Genomic DNA, 237 nt, shown 5'->3' with positions numbered 1-237 from the left:
CGGGCGAGGATGCTGCCCCTCAGCCGCCGGCGCGGGGCCGGCCGCGCCCGCCGCCGGCACCGGCCGCACCCGCTGTTCCTCCTGTCAGCGCTGCTCTGGGCGCCGGCGCTGGTGGCCTTCAACCTGGACGAGGAGAAGCTGACGGTGTACAGCGGGCCCCCGGGCAGCTACTTCGGGTACTCGGTGGACTTCTACATCCCCGACCCCAGCACGTGAGTGCCGCCGCCGCCGGGCGGG

General features: G+C 75.5%; 1 protein-coding gene across 1 annotated transcript in view; it reads left to right on the top strand.

Moving 5' to 3' along the window:
• Positions 1-9: 9 nt before the first annotated feature.
• The window catches only part of ITGA8 (integrin, alpha 8), a 119,210-nt gene continuing 118,982 nt past the window's right edge, over positions 10-237 (top strand). The window contains exon 1 of the mRNA XM_010562705.1: positions 10-212. Coding sequence (XP_010561007.1) covers positions 10-212 — 203 coding nt within the window. The remainder of the gene's footprint in view (positions 213-237) is intronic.

Source organism: Haliaeetus leucocephalus, unplaced genomic scaffold (genome assembly GCF_000737465.1).
Source record: "Haliaeetus leucocephalus isolate CR32 unplaced genomic scaffold, Haliaeetus_leucocephalus-4.0 Scaffold0, whole genome shotgun sequence".
Classification (NCBI taxonomy): Eukaryota; Metazoa; Chordata; class Aves; order Accipitriformes; family Accipitridae; genus Haliaeetus; species Haliaeetus leucocephalus.
The sequence above is the reverse complement of the archived record's forward strand: the minus strand, read 5'-3'. Positions and strand labels throughout refer to the sequence as shown.